The sequence below is a fragment of the Tinamus guttatus genome, unplaced genomic scaffold (assembly GCF_059628265.1).
Source record: "Tinamus guttatus ecotype Peru unplaced genomic scaffold, ASM5962826v1 Tinamus_guttatus_pri_ptg000104l, whole genome shotgun sequence".
In the NCBI taxonomy this organism is placed as follows: Eukaryota; Metazoa; Chordata; class Aves; order Tinamiformes; family Tinamidae; genus Tinamus; species Tinamus guttatus.
The window spans coordinates 3,731,186-3,749,167 of NW_028288638.1; the positions used below are offsets into that span (position 1 = coordinate 3,731,186).

The 17,982-nt window shown below is 39.6% G+C and overlaps 1 protein-coding gene across 1 annotated transcript in view; it reads right to left on the reverse strand.

Annotated features, from left to right (window-relative positions):
* The window catches only part of SUGCT (succinyl-CoA:glutarate-CoA transferase), a 286,888-nt gene that overhangs the window by 247,421 nt on the left and 21,485 nt on the right, over nt 1-17,982 (reverse strand). The window contains exons 9-10 of the mRNA XM_088520850.1: nt 12,480-12,571; nt 6,608-6,751 (exon numbers count right to left, since the gene is read on the reverse strand). Of these exons, the coding sequence (XP_088376976.1) occupies nt 6,608-6,751; nt 12,480-12,571 (236 nt within the window). The remainder of the gene's footprint in view (nt 1-6,607; nt 6,752-12,479; nt 12,572-17,982) is intronic.

A 17,982-nucleotide genomic window follows, 5' to 3' on the forward strand; every position in this document is an offset into this window, starting at 1 on the left:
CTAGTCCAACCCCCCTGCATACGCAGGGACACCTAGAGCACGTGGCACAGGACTGTGTCCAAGCGGGTTTTGAAGATCTCCAGAGAAGGAGACTCCACAACCTCTCTGGGCAGCCTGTTCCAGTGCTCTGTCACCCTCACTGTTAAGAAATTTTTCCTTAAGTTCCTATGGAATTTTTGGTGTTTCAGTTTCCGGCCATTTCCTCTAGTCCTATCAGTGGCCACCACTGAAAAGAGACCGTCACCGTCCTCTGCACTCCCTCCCTTGAGGTATTTATATACACTGATTAGATCCCCTCTCAGCCTTCTCTTCTCCAGGCTGAACAGGCCCAGCTTCCTCAGCCTCTCCTCATAGGGCAGATGTTCCAGGCCCCTGATCATCCTTGTGGCCCTGCGCTGGACTCTCTCCAGAAGCTCCACATCCCTCTTGTTCTGTGGAGCCCAGAACTGGACACAATACTCCCGATGCGGCCTCACCAGGGCTGAGTAGAGGGGCAGGATCACCTCCCTCGACCTGCTGGAGACGCTCTTCTTAGTGCAACCCAGGATCCCATTGGCCTTCTTGGCCATGAGGGCACACTGTTGCCTCATGGTCAATTTATCATCCACCATGACACCCAGGTCTTTCTCTGCAGAGCTGCTCTCCACAAGGTCGGTCCCCAGCCTGTACTGGTGTCTGGGGTTATTCCTCCCCAGGTGCAGGACCTTGCACTTGGCCTTGTTGAATTTCATGAGGTTTTTCACCGCCCAGTTGTCCAGTCTGTCCAGGTCCCTCTGGATGGCAGCACAGCCCTCTGGGGTATCGGCTACTCCTCCCAGTTTCGTGTCATCAGCAAACTTGCTGAGGGAGCACTCTGTGCCTTCATCCAGGTCATTGATGAATAAATTGAACAGGACTGGACCAAGGACTGACCCCGGGGGGACCCCGCTAGCCACAGGCCTCCAACTAGACTCTGCACCGCTGATCACCACTCTCTGGGCCCTGCCATCCAGCCAGTTCCTAATCCACCTCACTGTCCACTCATCTATCCCACACTTCTAGAGCTTGCCCAGGAGGATGTTGTGAGGGACGGTGTCAAAAGCCTTGGTGAAGTCGAGATAGACGACATCCACCGCTCTCCCCTCGTCTATCCAGCCGGTCATTTCATCACAGAAGGCTATCAGGTTAGTCAGGCAAGATTTCCCCTTGGTGAATCCATGCTGACTACTCTTGAGCACCTTCTTGTCCTCCATGTGCTTGGAGACAACAGCCAGTATGAGCCGTTCCATCACTTTTCCGGGGACGGAGGTGAGGCTGACTGGCCTGTAGTTGCCTGGGTCCTCCTTCTTGCCTTTTTTGAAGACTGGCGTGACATTGGCCTTCTTCCAGTCTTCCGGCACCTCCCCCGTTCTCCAGGATCTTTCAAAGATGATGGAGAGCAGCTTAGCTATGACATCCGCCACCTCCCGCAGCACTCTGGGGTGCATCCCATCAGGGCCCATGGATTTGTGGGTATCGAGGTTCCTTAGGTGCTCTCTGACCCAATCTTCCTCTACCCAGGGCAAGTCTTCCCCTCCACCAGCTTCTTCTCTTGTCTCTAGGGCCTGGAGCTCTAATGGGTTGCCCTTGGTAAACACCGAAGCAAAGAAGGCATTCAGCAACTCCGCTTTTTCTGTGTTATTTGTAACCAGGGTGCCCATCCCGTCCGCCAGCGGACCCACGTTTTCCCTGATTTTCCTTTTGCTGTTAATGTATTTGAAGAATTTTTTTTTGTTATTTTTAACGTCCCTTGCCAGCTTGCCTTCCAGCAGTGCCTTAGCTTTCCTTGTCGCATCTCTGCATTCCCTGACTACGTTCCTGTATTTCTCCCAGGGGGCCTGTCCTTTTTTCCACATTCTGTATACCGCTGCCTTCTGCTTGAGCATTGCCACAAGCTCCCGGCTCATCCACGCAGGTCTCCTGCCCCCTCTGCCTGCCTTCCTACACACAGAGATGCACTGTTGCTGGACGTGGAGGAAGTGCCGCTTGAAAACTAACCAGCTCTCTTGGGCCCCCCTGCCTTCTAGAGCTCTAGCCCATGGGATTCTACTGAGGAGGTCTCTGAAGAGGCTAAAGTTGGCCCTCCTGAAGTCCATCGTCGCAAGGCTACTTACAGCCCTGCCTCCTCCTCGTTGAATCCTGAACTCCACCAACTCATGGTCACTGCAGCCGAGGCTACCCCCCACCTTCACATCTCCTACTAGGCCCTCCCTATTTGATAGCACGAGGTCCAGTAGCCCACCTCTCCTCGTCGGCTCCTCCACAACCTGCGTCAAAAAGTTATCGTCGACGCTCTGCAGGAACCTCCAGGACTGCTTGTGCCTGGCTGTGTTGTCCTTCCAGTTGATGTCGGGGTAGTTGAAGTCCCCCATGAGAACCAGGGCCTGTGACCGCGAGGCAACATCCAGCTGCCTATAGAAGGCCTCATCAACCTCCTCGTCCTGGTCAGGTGGCCTGTAGCAGACACCCACCACAGTGTCTCCCACATTAGCCTGCCCTCTAATCCTTACCCACAAGCTCTCAACTCGCTCATCCTCCACTCCCAGGTTGAGCTCTATGCATTCCAGTTGCTCTCTCACATAAAGAGCAACTCCACCACCTCGCCTTCCCAGCCTGTCCTTCCTAAAGAGCACATAGCCTTCCATGGCAGCGCTCCAGTCGTGCGAGCTATCCCACCACGTCTCTGTGATTCCAATGAGATCATGATGTTGGGACTGCACACAGATCTCCAGTTTATCCTGCTTATTCCCCATGCTTCGCGCATTGGTGTACAGGCATTTCAGGGAAGCAACAGAGGCCACAGGTTTCCCAGGAGGGGTGGAAGAGGACCCTCTGTGATCATTACCTATCCTCACTTCCCCACTACCATACTCCCGCTGGACGCCATCTGACCTGGGCTGTGCGGTACTGCTTGCCGTGTCAGTGTGCCACTCCCCTTCCCCCTTCTTGCCTAGTTTAAAGCCCTCCTAACCAGGTTGGCCAGCCTTTTGGCAAAGAGACATGTGCCCCTCTTGCTAAGATGGGTCCCATCATTCCCCACTAGCTGGTGGTCATCAGAGTCCCATGGTCATAGAAGCCAAAACCCTGTTGCCAAGCCCAGCGGTGCAGCCAGTTGTTAAGCTGCCATATCCGCCTTCTCCTCCTTGAGTCCATTCCCCTCGTTGGCAGGATAGAAGAGAACACTACCTGGGCACCTGTACCTTTGATGGCCATCCCTAGGGCTCTGAAGTCTTGCTTGACGTCCCTCATGATGCACTAGTAATAAGCTACAATAAACATCTTGATTCGATTTCCAGAATTACACCCATATTTAAAGGTCATCTAAATAATAAACTCATTAGAACAAAGTTCTCCCTTTGTTTTCAAACCCTCTCCACACCCATTCCAGATAGCTATTTATATTCTTTCTATGTATTAAAAGGGCATATTTTTTCCTATCTCTTTCCAAGTCTTTCCCTAATTGCTGACAGAGGTAACTCAACACAGGAAAGTGAAGCTGGAACACATTCAGGCTTAGTTTCATTAGCAAGAGAAGCAATAGCAGCAAAGACAAAAAAAAAGGCAGAGGCTTTATTGTCAGCTCACAGCTAAAGAAGAGATTCTCCCTGGAACCCGGGGATACTCTTACTCTACTTGCATTCACTGAAAGCCATTTAATAATCCAAGATCCCACTGATATATGATCTATCAATGACTTCGGAATTAACCAATCATTAGAAATCATAACTCACACTCCACAGTGGCCAATATGAAACTGAGGGGCTGTTTCTGGTCCTGGTCTACTTCAATAGGACTCTGGGTACTTAGAGCCACGAGTCTTTAATTCTTAGTTACACTCATGTCATCAGTGGAAAATATCAAGAACATCAAAGAGTGTTTGGTGCACAATTAATTTTTAAAAAATTCAAGTTCCTTTACAATTTATCATCTGACTGGATTGGAGCAAGAGAACATCTCCATGTAGTGTACACTTGCATCTTTATCAAAGCAGAGACTAAGAGTGTAGTATTTTGCAAAGGTGATTCTGTATGACCTTAGTAACCAACATCCAAGCTCACTAGCTGTAAAGATCACTGACAAGGCAGCTTTACTTTCTGCATTCAGGCAGTTGATAACTCTTAACTTAGCAAGCAGAAAAGCAACAAGCTACAGTCAAGATTCCTGAGAAGTACCCAAATATCCAAAACGGATACTCCTCATACAGCTTACTACTCTATTAACTCCTCAGGAAACCATATATGCCCTGCTGGCACCACTAGAAACACCTTAGATAGATAAAAGCACTAAACACCATGAGCTGGGGTTAAAAGAAAGCAAGAAATTGAAAAACTAACAGCTTCTACATCTCATCATTAACTGAATCAACTAACTGCAAATAAAGCAGAAATATGAGGTATAGAAAAAACGTTTTTTTTTTTCAGGTCACTTCAAAATTATGAGAAGATGCAGAGCTTCCTAATAGCAAATATAAACTAAAATATACTAATAAGCAGCAGAAAGATAATGAACAATCATACAATACAAACACTATCAACCACATTACCCTGTCTGAAAAAATATATTACAAAATCATAAAAATATTAAGTGCACAATATTTCTTGCAGAATTTCAATCCAAAACAAACCAACATATTACAGGATTTATTGGAGCTGGTTGTAATTAAATACAGGAAGGATATTAAAACTTCCAAGGGAATTTTTTTTTTAAAGCCACAACAGAAGAATAAGCACAATCGCATAATTGGAACCAAATCCCAAACCCACTTCCTTCTTATTTACTAGCATCATCTAAAGGACACTATTTAGATGCTGACACTGAAAGATCTGTAGCAGATGACTGTAAATAACCTGTAAGTTAAAAAAAAAAAAAAAAAGAAAGAAAAAAAAAAATCAAAGGAATTGTATGACATGGGTTAAAAGTTTATAGATGAGAGATACAGAAAGTTAGTGTTCGCTGCAAAACCACATCCTAGTGGTCAATATGTCTCTCCAATAAAACCCTAGAATTTTGTTTTGTTGTGGGGAAACGAAACACTCTTTCACAATAATAAGTTGTTATGAGGATATAGGGCAAAATTTTTGATACATAAAACTTGAAATCAATGCTTTTGAAAGATGTTCTAAAACATATGTTCTAAAAAAATAATGTTATAGAAAATTTTCGCTTAACAGATACTTGTTTTACACAAAATAACCAGCTGGCAAACAAATCTCCCAGTCAGGGTGAAATTTCTTCAAAAACTCCAGGTCTTTTCCATTGTCAGTTGAATTCAGTTCCGTGCTCTTACACCACCATTACTAGCGCATATGTGCAGAAAATTAATGTCAAAAGCATGGTCCCTACCAAAAAACAGAGACCTGTGCATTTCTTGACAAGGAATGGGGAAAAGTAGTAGCACACATATGTACATGCTACTTTTTTTTTCTGCCTCGAATAAAACAAAGAGAATGTTTTGAAGTGACTTCTAATCATTTAAGTACTTTCTACACCTGATTTTTTTGCTTGTTTTTCTTTATTTCTTTTTATTTTTTAAAAAAACATGGCCCAAGTCATCAATATTGCCTTATGAAATTCAACTGTAATTTTTCTAAAGTCTTTAAAACATTTTGCAACAGCCACCACAGTTATAAGTCAACACACTTCATGGAAAGTTCAGTTATTACAAGCACGTCTCAGGCAAATAAAATTCTTTATTGACTGAGGCAAGCACTTCCCCCCCTCTTCGCATCTGATTTCACCTCTCCACATCTGATTTCAGCAGGCATTAAACATCAGGAACATTACATGTATCATGGATTATAATCATACAATAAAAACATACAATAATATAAGTTGGAAGGGAGCAGCCTTTGCTCTGACTGCAAGCTCATAAAATGATCAATTTAGAGCAGGTTGCACAGTGGGAGCTATATCAGCCTCCCAGCTGCACTGACAGGCATTATGAGTTACAGAAATTAAGAGCAATAAGAACACCTATGCAACTAAACAAACAAGAAAAAAATGGAGCATTGTATGAAATTTGATTAGTACTGCATGCAGTCTGCGTATAATTTTTTTAATGTACACAGAAATGCCTAGGCACCTGTTACATGCAGGTATCTACATCAGAGGGAATATACATAAACTGATCATGTACAGCTAACTTTTTTTTTTTTTTTTTTTTTTTTAAGTGAAATACGAAGCATTATATTGATGACATTTAAATATTCCAATGCAACTTCTATGCTGTGTCATAACAAGTTCACATTATTCATAATAGTAATACTTTCATGCTCAAAATACTTCACCTTTTACACTCTGCTAGAATGTCTTTTTAATATGCTTACATTGCACTTCCACGTTTACTTTATTATTTAACACTCTTAGTCAGAAACTAAACTCAAGGTTTAGATTACCTTGATACACTGGTGATTTTCCGCAAAAAAAACCTCTGGCAAAAATATTACCCACTGCCAATGTCTTGCTTCCTACACTAGCGTCAAAAATGGTATTTTTAGGTCCATACATCTATGCAGCTAAAAACTTATTTTTTTCTTTCTAATTCAGAGTGATTCAAGAAACTACAAGTAAACTGTTCTTTAAATCCTACCTGAGATGACAAGAGATTACAGTCAATGTGCAGTCCTTTCCCCGTCTTACACCTCTGAAGCAAACCAGCCATAATTGCTCCGTACGTATACAACCCAGTAGCAAGATCAGTCATGGCTACTCCAGGTCTAACTGGCTCACCAGCCTAATAAACGGAAAAGAAAAAAGGCAAAAAAATTACTTTTTGTTAAAGCATATTTCACACAAGCCTAGCCTTAAAGTGCTACTTCATTTCTGCATTGCAAATTAAAAAATATGAGCCTCTTCGAGGGAATTGAAGCAAAAAAACTTACTATTGGAAAACAGACATTTGTGCATGTGTATCTACACGGTTCTCTAACTTTATGATGCTGCCAAAGTTGCAAATTGTGAAATATCCATTATGCTACTTTTTTTCCTCCCCTAAAAAAAGCTTTTAGGCACCAAGGCCAAAAAGAAAGAAATATTGTTTCAGTTAAAACTGAATTTCCTTATGCCAGGAAGTCAAAGGCCTAAAGGGTTCCCACTTTGTTGATCCTGGTGCATGCCTGCTGCAGGGAATAATGCAGCCCCATAAACTTGAATCTATGTATTTTTTTTGTGTGGTTTTCCCTTTTGATTCAGATACTGCAAGAATGTCTGTTTCTCAATGGTAAGTTAACTTTTATTTATAAAGATTTTGTCATCATTTCCCACTACAGAACACTGCTAAATTTGAGAAATCAAACTACCAGCCATATACCGTTGCCCAACTTTTAGAATTAGTTTCTTTTAATTTCATCCTAACACTCAATAATCTATAATTTTGTAGCAGCCCAAATAATTTCCATTCTCCCTTGCCTTTTTTTTTCTCTCCAAAAGGTGCATGAATACCTGTCATCTTTAACACATTAACTGCCTTTTAAACTCAGTCTTCTGTCTACAACAATACACATACAGCTGTAACTACTGTGGAGCAGATTCATTTAGATTTCCATCTCTATGCCCTAAAAGATGGTCTGTAAAGCTGCTTGGCATTGAGGATCAAACATCGTTTTCACAGCTGTATCATTTTCTACTAAACTTTCCTATCACCCATGGAGTTTCTGACAGCACAACAGTACTTAATAATTTTACACTAACTTCCTGAGCACAGTAAGAATATATTAAAAAACTCTTTGAGTAAAGCTATTGTTTTCAAGACAAAAAAAAAAAAAAAAAAAAAAAAAGCCCCCCTACAGTCTCTAAGTGACAGTAGTGCTCTGGTAAAAGGACCAAGGAGAGCCCTGGTCAAGAATGTACTTTTGGCAAATAAAGTAAGCAACTGAGCTCAAGGGCTAGGCTGAACTCTACTTACAGGTGTGGTTTTTGCTCAGTGGAAGGTATGAGGATTCTCTCCTGTTTGTAACTGTTCAATCTTACTTTGAGTTTAAATTTTAAATCCACAGGTCTTTTTGTCTATTTAATTGCTTATTAATGGGAATGTGTTTGTCAACACATTCTGGCTCAGGGAAAGCTTCAAGGTGTTTTGGGAACTTCCGTTCCCAAGCTGAATGAAGAGGACACCTTTTTTTTCCCCCTTGGGCCTACTTCCTCTTTGTGGTCAGCCCAAATTTACATCCGCAATATAAGCACAATACAGGCAAAAGTGGAAATTGCTTGGAAATCACATCCTTGAATTAGTCCAAGTCCAGTAGTCTTTACAGATAGGAAATAGCTGCTGTAGCTAATAGGAACCAACGATGGCTATATTTTTTCAGCAGCTCTAAACTATATACCATGTGGACTGTCTTGTTGCAGCGTGCTTATTTTTAAGACAAAAAAAATGCTCCCTCTGGTACTGTAGCTCCCAATCATGTCTTGCTGTCTCATGTTCAGTAAAACAAAACGTTTCTTCAGCAAGAAAGAATGCTTATCAAATAGGTTGTGCCACCATAAACATATCCCAAATATCTGAAATCATGTGTCACTTGGAGTCAGAATGGGACCTTGCGTCCAAGTTTTTTTTTCTTAATTCAATTGAAGTTATTGCTTTAATGAGTCATAGAAAGTTTCATCAAAGGGATATTCATCTGGCACTGATGTATCTGAATACATGAAGTAAAAGCTTTCTATTCATCAAATATGAAATTTGAATGTGGTAAGTGTTTAACCAGGAAACTATCTCTAAATTATGTCTCTCAGGATAATAAAAGTGTCATCAGCGTAAGTTCGGTCCTTTTAGCATACTGTAATTTATGTAAAGAAAAAACTGAATCTGACCTGAAGCATCTACTTTCATTTCCAAATGCCTTTGTGGTACAGATTGGGACAAAACAGATTCCTCTCGCTCGCTCACAAATTTCCATAAACGCCCAAGAATTTCTATTTCCACAGTTTTCTCACATTTCCAAAACAGAGGCAATCTACTGCATATATATGAGCTTGGATGCCATGTAGCTTTTATGATGATGTATGAAAACACATTTTAAAGAACTTTACTCAGCATTGCATGTGTTTCATTTTGTACAATTGGCAAAAACAGCAGCTCAAATGTAGCTGTTTTGCCTGCAATTTTGCAGTACCTCAAAAGTTAGTTTAATCTGAAAGTTCAAAGCTTAAATTTGGTAGAAAGCACCTCAAAATAATCACTGTTTAGTCATTTAAGAAAGAGCTAGTTCTCCAAGAAAAAAAAAATCCCAGTAGCTTAAAGTTTTATGTAGAAATTTTCCCACAGATCTTTAACCGAGATGTACAAAGCATATAGTCTTTTCTCTTTTTCCGCTGTTTTATTTCCTACTGTGCACCAAATGTGGTATTATTCTGTATCTTTGGTGTATGCTGCTTTTATACTACTTTTTTCTGCCTTCAACATCTTCACTATCTCCCTAATTTAAAGGTAACCTGGAAAAAATACATTTATGAGTCAAAAAGTTCCATCTCTGCCACTCTTTGCTATCTCAAATTTACAATGTTACATGACTAAAAGGACTGAAGGAAGACCATAAGTGACAGACTTAATGAATGTTTAAGTCTTTCCTCAAACTCTTATGCTGGTAAGCTGTGAATTTCATGGCTTAATATCATGAGGTGCCTAACTGGAGGTATGTCAACTCACTATCCAATAAAGTTAAGCAATCTGCATAAGTAAAATTCTTTAAGACATTAAAACAGTAGCCAGATGGTTGGAATAAATTTAAATTCACAGTATGAAATTAATTTAATAGAATAAACATTGCTATTAGTTCCAGCCATTTAAAAGTGTCAGAACACCATGGAGCTATAAACATGTATTAACATACTTTAAAATTAAGCGCCTCAATGATGTATGTAGGTGCTTTGTTGCTGCTGCTCGAATTCATTATAAGTTGTTAACTCCATCAGCTAAGACTTCCAAGATCATCCTACAATGACGCTCAGTGATTTTTTACTGAAAAAAAGTTCTCAGAGCTCTGTTATACTGGCATGATCATCTATGACTACCACAACACAACAGGAAAACTACCTTATATCTGCTAGAGCTTTTTTCCTTCCAACTGTTCATGAGACAAGCATTTGTAATTCATGATAAGCTGATCTCTAATGTATACTTCAAATTGTCAGGTTAGTTTTAGTATGCAAATTCTCTGTTACCTGATCAAGAAATATCTCAAGGTTTAATTTAAAAGAATCTTACTTTTTAAAAAAAAAAAAAAAAAATTGACACTTCTCTACATGAAGACTGAAACAAAATTTTCCTTTTTTTTTTCTCTCCTCCAGAGCTAGATCTGTTTAAAGTTCCACAAAACTCAGTCACATGTAAATAAATACAGATTTACTTTAAAATAACAATGTATTATTGATGGTAAACTTTCAAGCAAAAATACAACATTATTTTAAAACCACTTGAGTTAATCCTCTCTACAACAGCAAACCACACATTTACATCTACAATACTATTGACCATTAAAGCCTTCAAAACAAAATTGTCCTTCTATAAATCAGAAGAAAATGGTTATGAGAAAATGATGAAATAAAACATAAGAAACTTCAAATTGCAGCAAAATATAGTCAGTTTGGGCATGTTTACTTTAATCAGGCAAGAGAATGACTAAGTTGAAATTGTTAAAAGCCCTTGGTGAATAGACAGAACTGTTACTAACAATAACTAAACTGCTCTTATGATTACATTGCCTTAAGTCCTGGTGAGGTGATGTGAACATCTGGATCTCCAGTGTAGATCTTAACATAACCTTTTAATAAAATCTATCTTCATAACAGCGATGTAGGAATATTGCTTTCATGACTTACATTCTTTGTCATCCACATAATCCTTGAGAAGTTTTATAAGGATTTTTTTTCCCAAACTTTTGAATCTATTTTCCTTTACTGAATTCATACTAGCAAGACTTGCCTTTTTGTAAAATTTATAGTTCCATCTAACTTTTTTTGGTACATTTTCAAATGTGTGTGAAGTTTCAGGCATTGCATTGCAAGCACTGAACTTCATTCTGCAGACACCAGGGTCAAAATATAAAAGAAGTTAATCACATTAGTGTGATTTTTCCAATGTTATAATCAGACCATTAAGGTCAGTCCATGTGTGCTTCCTGCATGTGCCTAGGGTATTTGAACAGAAACGAGCACAACAACCACATTCACCTTCCCATCTCCTTTTGTTCTGGGATGACACGTGACAGTTAAATTAAGTGGGAACAAGCTGCTCCATCCCCACTGCAATCTCCCCTTTCTGAAGTGCAGTTTTGGAGATTAACACTTGCTACAACCAGCTGTAGTATTGCAGATCCGCCTCCTGTGGCTATGCAACAAGAACAGGGCAGCAATGGGTAGGTAATACTCCTAGGACACTAGGCATGAGATGTTACAGCTGCCTCAGTCAAACAATGCCTAACTTTTTTTCAATTTTTTATAGAAAGGAGGGCTCTGGTAACCATATTTGCCTGAGGCATAGGAGTTCTGATGTTTTCCATTGTTCTCAGTAAAAAAAAAAAAAAAAAAAAAAAAAAAAAAAAATCTATGGGCAGGGATTCCCAAGGTAGGATATCAATCCTATAGCAGAGTTATGCTCAGGTTACCCATGCTTAGTTTGCTACAACCATCTTAAGAAAAAGAAAGAGCTGACACTGAGTAAGAAAACTTGACGAGCAGCTTGTTTATTTAGAGCATGCAAGTGTCATACAAATCAGTAAAAATCTGCAGGAGTGACTCCAGAGCATCAGAAGCAGCACTGCAGAGGGCTAGCTAACATTTGTGACACATGAAAAGCATCTACACCACTATGCCACTCAGGAAATGATCTTCAGGGACCACAGTCCCTGATCTGCAGGTGCTTCAATCTGTCTCAAGCACCTGTTTCACCAGCATTCTACATATGCATGAAATCCAGATCCTAAGCTATCTCCAAAGTGCTTCAGTTATCAAAGATCTTGTCTATCAATGGGAAGAGCAACATGCAGCTTTCCCAGAGACACTAAAAAAAGCATTTCTCTTTTTCAAAGAAGTTGAATGACAGCTTGACAGTGTCATCTGTATGTATATATTTTGACTCTCCACAATTCCCTCTCTTGAAAAGCCAATGTTCTTCTCACTGTATCAAAGCGAGGCTTCTCACTACAGCAACTATGGTTCCCATATCCAGCTGTCTACATTGCACCTAATAGTATCCTGAATTTAAGTGGCCATAAACAAACGAGCAATAAGTTGCCAACAATTTATTCAGTGGAAGTTTAGGGTATAATTTGCTCAGGTTTTTCAACTGTTTTGAAGGCATAGAGAGAGATAACCATTATCCTCTTAGAATCACAGAGAGACTTCATCCTGCTGGAGTCAGGGGGCACATAACATGGTTGCATTAGCACAGCCTTAGTCGTGTGCATCACCAAGACTTCATAAGTTAAATAGAAATTTTTTTGCTATGTACAAGTTAAGCACAGTACCTCATGCCCTGTGATATGCATGAGACCAGAAACAGCAGCTGCAATAGAGTCATATCCTCCTCTCTTAACCTTTGGACCCGTCTGACCATAACCTAGAACAGAGAAAGAACAGTTAATTCTGTTGAGGATGAGTACTGAAACACATATAGATTGTTGTATTGTATACAATTCCACAGTGTATTGGAATGAAAAGGAAACCAGCCTTTCTCATCACCAATTGTTCACAATTTCTCAAGGTTGTACAAATCAAAGAAAGCTACAGTCTATTTACTCATGCACGCTTTAAGAGTAAACCTGTTGTTTCTGTCCCATGCTGCTGATGTGTTGGATCTTAATTCTGCATAGATTTCTGGCCCTGCTAAGTTCTATTTACCCACTATGAATAGATTCTTATTCACTGTGAATAGACCTTTTAAATTTACTGAGGTTAGGACACATATGTCAATCCAAAGGCTCTACCATAACCTTTCAGACCACCTTTCTCCTTTCAGAAACCTTTCTCCAACAGAGAAAGATTTCCCATGTGGCCCATGTTATATTTCCATTAACATAAAGATACCTTGCATGGCATATGGCATCTAAAATCATGATATTATAATTTAAACATGAATTACTCTTACTTCTCTCACTTCATTCTACATTATTTAAACAATTACCATCCAAAAAAACATCTACTTAGAGCAGATGTGGGTGCATGCACATATTGTTTCCCAAAAGAGTTCAAATGGTATCACTTTTGAAATGACAAAAATACAAAGGATTTTTATAGAAAAGTTTAAATACAATTCTGTTCAACTGTAGAATTAACAGAAGATGCTCTTGCTCTGTTTTACTCTATTATGTCCTGTGCCACGTGCTGTAGGTGACCCTGCGTGTGCAGGGGGGTTGGACTAGATGATCTCTAGAGGTCCCTTCCAACCTTAAGCATTCTATGATTCTATGTTCCTTCAGCAACAACCATGCAGTTTTCTGTCTGAGGAGCTCTTCCTGGAACAATTGAAGAGATTTAAAAAATTATCTAGATTATCAATCCTATCGCTCTGCCAGAGATTCCTGTGCAACAATAAAAATACAGCCTAACAGTTTAAGGTTGAAAGCTACTGGGCCTGCACAATGTACTGACAGTAAGTGATCAAAAAAAAGTAGCTACTGACTAACTTAGACTTCTACGGAACCAATGACACCAGGGGTAGAAGACAGTGGGAAAGTAGTAACATGTTTTATTCTCATCATTGCGTCTAATAGAAATTGCAACAGCCCTTAAGAGCACGACATCTAAAAGTTTCTCCTAAAAGTGGTAGCAAATTCAATCACTCTTGTCATGCCTTCTAGGCTCCACCTTAATTTACCTAGCTCCAGTCAAGATAAAATTGTTGCCACCTCAGACAACAAGTGACCCTAAAAGGTAAAATGGGATCTTTCCTTTCATTTACACATTTACATTTACCAAAAAGTAAATGTTGATATAACAGCATGTATGGTGCACCTGCCCAAAAATACTCTGACTAGCTCTAAATATGCACACACCATTATCTCTTAGGGATGAATTGCAGTATTAAAATACATTTAAATGTGCATTGGCACACTTCAAAAAGACTATCTTGCTCAACTAAAAAAATACTCAAAACAGCATTATTTGAATAGTGAAAAGCATACTGAAATAATTGAGAAATTATGCACTGGCCTCAAATATTGGCAAAGTAAAGACATCTCAACACATCTGCTTACACGAGTGTTTTTAAAAAACAGAAGACATCTGAAAATTAAGCATTTAGTATGTAGAAAGATGAACTGAAAAATTCCTTGCAGTGCTCCTCTAATAAAGACATACACCTATCCCTCAAACACAGAATTCAGGAAGAGCAACAGTGATTAGTTTCCACATTTTTCTGGTGGTATTACCGAAACACATACTGTAGGTCCTTTTCCATACAGGAAAACTTCTGCATTGAAATCAGCTTGTTATTTGATGGCTTTCTGGATAAAATTAAAGGTCCTAAGGAATGTCTACCTAGTTTCCAAAGATCACAACCAAAGAGAAACACAAGGCTATCTTTGGTTTCAAGTCTGAATTGACAGCCTGAGGACAAAAACTACAGTCAGTGAAGGTGGCTTACTGCCAGGAAATATGGATAGAGGAAATGCCTGGGAAAGACTTAGGCATCTATCTAACTTGGGGCTAAAGGCACAATTATTCAGATTCCTTCCCAACTTCACCACCCTAAAACTCCCCAAACTGTCACACTATGAGCTATTTTGCTTTACTGCAGGTTTCACATTAGTCGAGCAATCCAAACTGGTTATAATGGACTAGATCTCCAGCCAGATATCCAGGTGTCTTTGAAAAAATTTTCACTGTCAGAGTGTTCTTTAATCTATCCATCAAGTATCTGAAACAGCCAGGAATTCAAATGCTAAGTGTCCACCAAAAAACTACCTCTCACACAGCCTAGGCACTCACACCCACCTGTCCTGGTCATTCAGTTCATTCTATTCTATACATAATTGTCTTTCCTTTCTTGTGAGGAAGACAAATGAAATGTTCGAGAGAAATACGAAAGCAACTTTCTAGGTAAGAAGAGACAAAATAAAACACATCCCTGTCTTTTCAGTTGGGGAAATAGAGGGAGAAGGTTCCTTAAGATCTCCATCACTTCTTTTGCTAATATGCAGCATAAGCATAATTGTGTGAATACTAAGTGAGGCTTAATGTGACAAAAACAGATACTTCTCCGCTCCTGAAACTTTCTCTTCCTTCATATTTAGGGTAAAGTGACACTTAGTTTCATAAATTAAGGAATGAGATGAAAAAGCAGCTAAAAGGGAATAGTAAAGCAGCTCACAGTAACAGCTAAGGGAACTGTAAGAACAACCAACATCAAAAGTGTAAAGTTACTTGAGGGCTAAGTTTTCAAACACAGAGCAACAAGAGGCTAGTCAGATGCTTAAAAAGTATATTTCTCTATCTAAACAGAAGGATAATATATCAAGCTAAACACTAAATTGTAATACCACAAAGATTCTCATCACTAGAGACATTACAGAAGCAGCGACCTTTTCTAAGACTTTTAGCCAAGGAAAGCTTCAGCTATTTGCTGAAGGGAATTCTTAACAAATTTCCTCGAAATACTGGCAATTTCGGTTAAAACTACAAGTGAGTCAAGCTGCTATTACCTGCTTACATTGCTTACTGCATCACAGCAATTCTTGACAAGTGGAAGAACTGAAAGTATTTCTTTTTCCCAGATTTTTTCAGTTGCAGAGACACCTAGATAACAAAGATGCTCTTTACTTGGAAAGAAATGCTAGTGCCTTCTCTTGGGCTGGTGTGACACTCCTGCTCTGCCAAAATGGGACTGATTGGTCTGAAAGACAGGAGAAACCCCCGGCACAAAAAAGTCCAGCATCTCTGTGCTTAGCATTCAAGGGTCACGTGATGGCACTCAACTTTAAAACACACTGCTGGAAAAATTACAGTGTTTACAGACAACATATGGGACAAACGTTTGGGAAATAATAACATGTCATAACAAACTACTGTTAGTTTATCCACTTAAATACACCCGAACAATTTTGATTGTACTTACCACATACAAGAGACATACTTTACTCAGGAATCCACTCTAAATGATTCTATCCCGAGAAACCAAAATAAATATTATGAAGTGAGAAAGGTCAGGCTGAGATTAGGAAAAATGTAATAGTGGTAAAAGCTACTAGGCTGTAGAAACATGTTACTAGTGAAGTTGCCAAATGTCACACGCTCAAAATGTTGCATTTAATTTTAAAAAATGCTAGCAAATACTATTTCCAAAAAGAACTGTTAGATCAGACTAATATGCTTTTCCAAATTTAGCTTAGACAATGCTAACTAAATGTTAATGCTAATGTCACCAACAACATGGCTTTATTTTATTTTTGCCAGATGACAGTGCGCTTTTTGCTACATTTATGACAGGCATTCTTCCTAAATTTTGAGCAAGTAGGCAAACCAAATAAACAACTCCGGCCCAGACAGAGTTCCATGTGTCTGCAGATCCAAGATGTGCTATTCCAAGATGTGCTGAATACACATTTGGACACTCCATTTGCTTACTTAGGAGTTACTGATGATATGATGACAGAACTCCTAACAGACCATTTTGCCTGGGAGCTGCCAGAAAGCGTCTGGGATAAACAGACAACAAAGTTTTGCAAGATCATCACTTAGAGGACAACCAGCTAAAAAAAGATTTCTTTTTAATGTTATATTACCTTTATTGCATTTGGGAATTTGCCTTCAAGCTAATGACGACCTTAATTGCTCTAGGAAAAATTCAACATGACACTTCATGCTATAAAAAGGGAGGTCTGCATTTCTCGTGATGACCTTTGTCCAAAATACTAGTATCATATGCTAAGGAACACCAAATCCCATCATTTCTGCACCTCTTCATGATTTGATAGCATGATAAAACTTTGAATCAAAATATAAAACACATTGTACTAAAAGAGAGGAAAAAACAACATGGAGACATGCTGTCAACACAGACCAATTCCCTGTAGTTTGATTCCCACATGTCAAATGACATTATAAAGTCAAGCTGCGTAGAATATTCTGAGCAAAACACAGAAAATATGTTCAACATAGGCATTTCTACAAATAGGAACTAAATATTGTCACAAATTCAAACCAGATAGATGATTATCCCCACTGAATAACAAATTAATGAGAAACACCTTTTGATTCATTCTATTGCCAAAAGAAAATACTCATTTAAAGACAGCTTCCATCTTTACTTAATAAAGATTAATGGAACAGGCAGAACACAAGCCATTCTCTTTGATGAGAAAAGAAAAAAAAAAAAAGAAAAAAGAAAGAAAAGAAAAATCTAACAGACACCCTCTATGAAACTTGGCAAAGACCGAGCCGCTAAATACATTAGGAAAACAAGCAAGGGCCACGTGCTGGTCGGCAGGTAAGGAAGTGCAACATCCTGGGCAGGCAAATTCACCTCAGAACAGAGCCAACACAACAAAGGGGAATTCAGAGGCAACAGTTAAGAGAGATAAAAACAAGCAATAATAAAAATAAAACACCTTAAATCAACAAGCATCAAGATCTGACACTTCCAACTGATGCTTGTGAGTACACGCACCTTATGCCAATTACTTTGCAGCTTTTATAGATGCCAATTCAAGCATTTTGGCCTGAACTCTAAGCAATACCTAAATGCAGCCTGGCACTTTGGCCGTGCCCTCTAGCTCTTCAGCTTGCTAACTCTAAGTCAAGAGAAGGCAGGGCTTCCCTGCAGAGCCTCAGAATGCGACTATCTCTCTTTTCGCTTAAATCAGTCAAAATTTAACTAGCCACACTGAATTTCAAGGTGCAAGAGTTTTCCAAGCAAAGAAGGGATACTTCCCTAAGCCTGATGGAGAGTATCCACCCACACCCCGCTACCAGCTCAGGGAGCCCAGCCTGCTCTCTACACACATGCTGCTGGGTAGCTGTGGACAGGGGGTT